The 2,998-nt window shown below is 31.3% G+C and overlaps 1 protein-coding gene across 1 annotated transcript; it reads left to right on the top strand.

Annotated features, from left to right (window-relative positions):
• On the top strand, window positions 1-1,993 carry LOC114165398 (zinc finger BED domain-containing protein RICESLEEPER 2-like). Its single transcript, XM_028050037.1, has 3 exons — window positions 1-73; window positions 884-1,410; window positions 1,694-1,993. Exons 1-3 carry the CDS (start codon window positions 1-3, stop codon window positions 1,991-1,993), a joined length of 900 nt encoding a protein of 299 aa, XP_027905838.1.
• The last annotated feature ends 1,005 nt before the right edge of the window (window positions 1,994-2,998 follow it).

A 2,998-nucleotide genomic window follows, 5' to 3' on the forward strand; every position in this document is an offset into this window, starting at 1 on the left:
ATGGATCATTCTAAGAGCAAGCCTTTAAATTTGGATGATGATCTTGTATCTGAAACTCCTGGTCCATCTGAAAGTGCTGCCACAAATAAAAAAGAAGTATAAAATGTTTGGAATTTTTTCACAAGAATAGGTAAAGACAAGGATGGGATTGAAAAGGCTTCGTGTAAGTATTGTGGCCATCACTACAAAGTTGGCAAAAACCCTAAAACCAAAAACAATTATGGGACTTCACATTTAAGTCGTCATATCCATTCATGTAAAAGTATTGCAAACTGAGATGTGGAACTCAGTCTTGATCAAGAAGGAAAGTTTGGGACACGAAAAATCAATTAAAAGGTTCATCGTAAGTTACTTGCGAGAGCCATAATTAAACATGGTTTTCCTTACAATTTCGTTGAGTACGAAGGAATTAGGGAGTGGATAAAATACATTAATCCTTATATTGACATGAAATGTAAGAATACCATTGTTTTAGATGTGGAGAGGGAATACATTAAAGAGAGGGATAAAGTTAAGCAAATCATGTCTAAGATTCCTTATAGAATTTGTTTAACTTCTAATGGTTTGACTGCAATTACTTCTAAGGGTTATATTTGCCTAACTACACATTTTGTTGATGAAAACTGGAAATTGACAAGTAGGATTCTGAACTTTTGTTGAATGAAACCACCACACACAGGTGTTGAACTAGAAAGTATTGTATTTGATTTCCTAAAGCAATGGGGTATTGATAAGAGAATTTTCTCCATTACCTTGGACAATGCTTCTACAAATAATACCTTACAAGATATTTTAAAAAGCCATCTTTGTGTTCAGAGAAGTTTATTATGTGATGGTGAGTTTTTTCACGTTCGATGTTGTGCTCATACTCTTAATTTGATAGTTCAAGATGGTTTAAAGGTGGTTGATAAAGTACTTCATAACATTAGAGAGAGTGTTAAGTATGTTAAATCATCGGATGGAAGAACTCTCAAATTCAAAGAATGTGTTAGTGATATTGGCATAAATATGAGCATTGGTTTGAGATTAGATGTGACTAAAAGATGGAATTTGACTTATTTGATGCTTGAAAGTGCAATAAGATACAAGGCTTTTGAAATTCTCAAAGTGGTTGATAGAAGTTATAAAAATTGTCCATTTTTTGAGGAATGGGATAAGGGAGAGAAAATGTGTCAATTCTTAGAACCATTTTATGACATCACAAACATGATTTTCGGTTCTTCTTATCCCACTTCAAATTTGTATTTTATGGAAATTTGGAAGATTCAATTAATCATTGAAGAGAATTTTTTGAATGAAGATGTCATTTTAAAGACAATGGCTTTGAATATGAAGGAGAAGTTTCAAAAGTATTCGAAGGAGTATAGTATTGTGTTAGCTTTTGGAGATATTCTTGACCCACGACTAAAGGTTGATTTTATAATGTATTGTTATTAAAAATTGGATCTTCTAACTTATGAAGAGAAAACTAAGAAAGTGTTAGAAAAGTTCAAGATGTTGTTTGGAGATTATGCAAAGAACTTGTCTACCTCTTATGGTTCTCTTTCCCAATCTGCTACAGAATATCTCTTCATGTCTCAATCCAATATCGAAGAAAGTAAGGCAAAAGATCAAGGATTATTTCGGTAAGTATTTTACACTTGGTGTTCATTGTTTTCATTTGTTTTGATAATTAATATGTAATACATTGTAGGATCTTAAAATGTATCAAAATGAATCAAAATCCATAATTGGCAAGAGCGAGGTAGATGTTTACCTAGATGAACCAACAATAGATGATGAAGAAAGTGAAGATTTTGATGTACTCAAATATTGGAAAACTAATGAGAAAAAATTCCCTATGTTGTCTATAATGGCTCGAGATGTGCTTAGTATTTCCATTACTATTGTCGCATCAAAGTCAGCTTTTAGGAAAGGTGGGCGTATACTTTCCAAATATAGAAGCTCTATTCTTCCTAATCATGTGCAAATGTTGATTTGTACTCAAAGTTGATTATACGGACTTTCTGAAAAATCCTATTGGTAAGTTTATATATTATTGTTTTTAAAATTACTTTACATTAAATAATTAACTCTAGACTAATAGTTTGATTGTCTGTCAATTGTTTTTGGGATAGATGAAGTTGTGCATGATATTTTTGGACATGAAGGAATCACTGTATGAGTCTAAACTTTTTGAAGATGTTGAAGATTGACAGGTTCGACTTTACACTTCAACTCTTTGATTTGAAACCCCTTTGGCTTCTTCTCAACATCTTCCAAATCTCTAATCATCAACCAATAACCACTGCACATGCTAGATGCAAACCTCAACTTTTATACGTTTTCTTTATTTTTTGTCATGTGGAAGGTTTGGAGAAAAACACCACAAAATCAAATTAGTTTCACACAACTTTTTTAAGTAAAACTAGATTTTGAAAACAGTATTACAACTCACTAGCTAGAACTACAAAACTTATACTCACTTTCCATCTCATTCATACAAGCAAAATGCAACACAAGACCAAGTCGTGGTAGAAATATTAATTTATGAAAGTTACAATCTGTTATATATACATGCACAAATTCTTTCAAATAAAGTGTATATATACATGCACAAATTCTTTCAAATAAAGTGTTTGTCAAAAAGTATACATATATATATATATATATATATATATATATATAGGCTTAATTACCATTTTGGTCCCCTAATTTGTTGGGTTGGTTCATTTTGGTCCCCTTATTACTTTTTGGTTCAATTTGGTCCCTGCCCTTAAGTCTACGTTAACACCGCCTCCATACATGCCACGTGTCATTTTGTGAAATTTTCAATTTTTTTTAATTTTTTTTTAATTTTTTTTTAATTTTTTTTAATTTTTTTTAATTTTTTATTTTTAAAAATGCCACGTGTCACCTTATGGTTGTGACACGTGTCAATTTGAGATTTTTTATTTAAAAAAATATACTGTCACATGGCAGGTCACGATTGTGTCACGTGTCAAGCTAACATTGGTTG

Source organism: Vigna unguiculata, chromosome 10 (genome assembly GCF_037176805.1).
Source record: "Vigna unguiculata cultivar grain cowpea cultivar isolate G323 ecotype 2 chromosome 10, ASM3717680v1, whole genome shotgun sequence".
Lineage (NCBI taxonomy): Eukaryota > Viridiplantae > Streptophyta > Magnoliopsida > Fabales > Fabaceae > Vigna > Vigna unguiculata.

What these genes read in the sequence shown, in the direction of transcription:
- LOC114165398 (XM_028050037.1), top strand. Translation starts at nt 1, where the DNA reads ATGGATCATTCTAAGAGCAAGCCTTTAAATTTGGATGATGATCTTGTA. An exon ending in AACTCCTGGTCCATCTGAAA is followed by an intron (nt 74 to 883) that starts GTGCTGCCACAA and finishes TTAATTTGATAG; the next exon opens with TTCAAGATGGTTTAAAGGTG. An exon ending in TTCTTGACCCACGACTAAAG is followed by an intron (nt 1,411 to 1,693) that starts GTTGATTTTATA and finishes AATACATTGTAG; the next exon opens with GATCTTAAAATGTATCAAAA.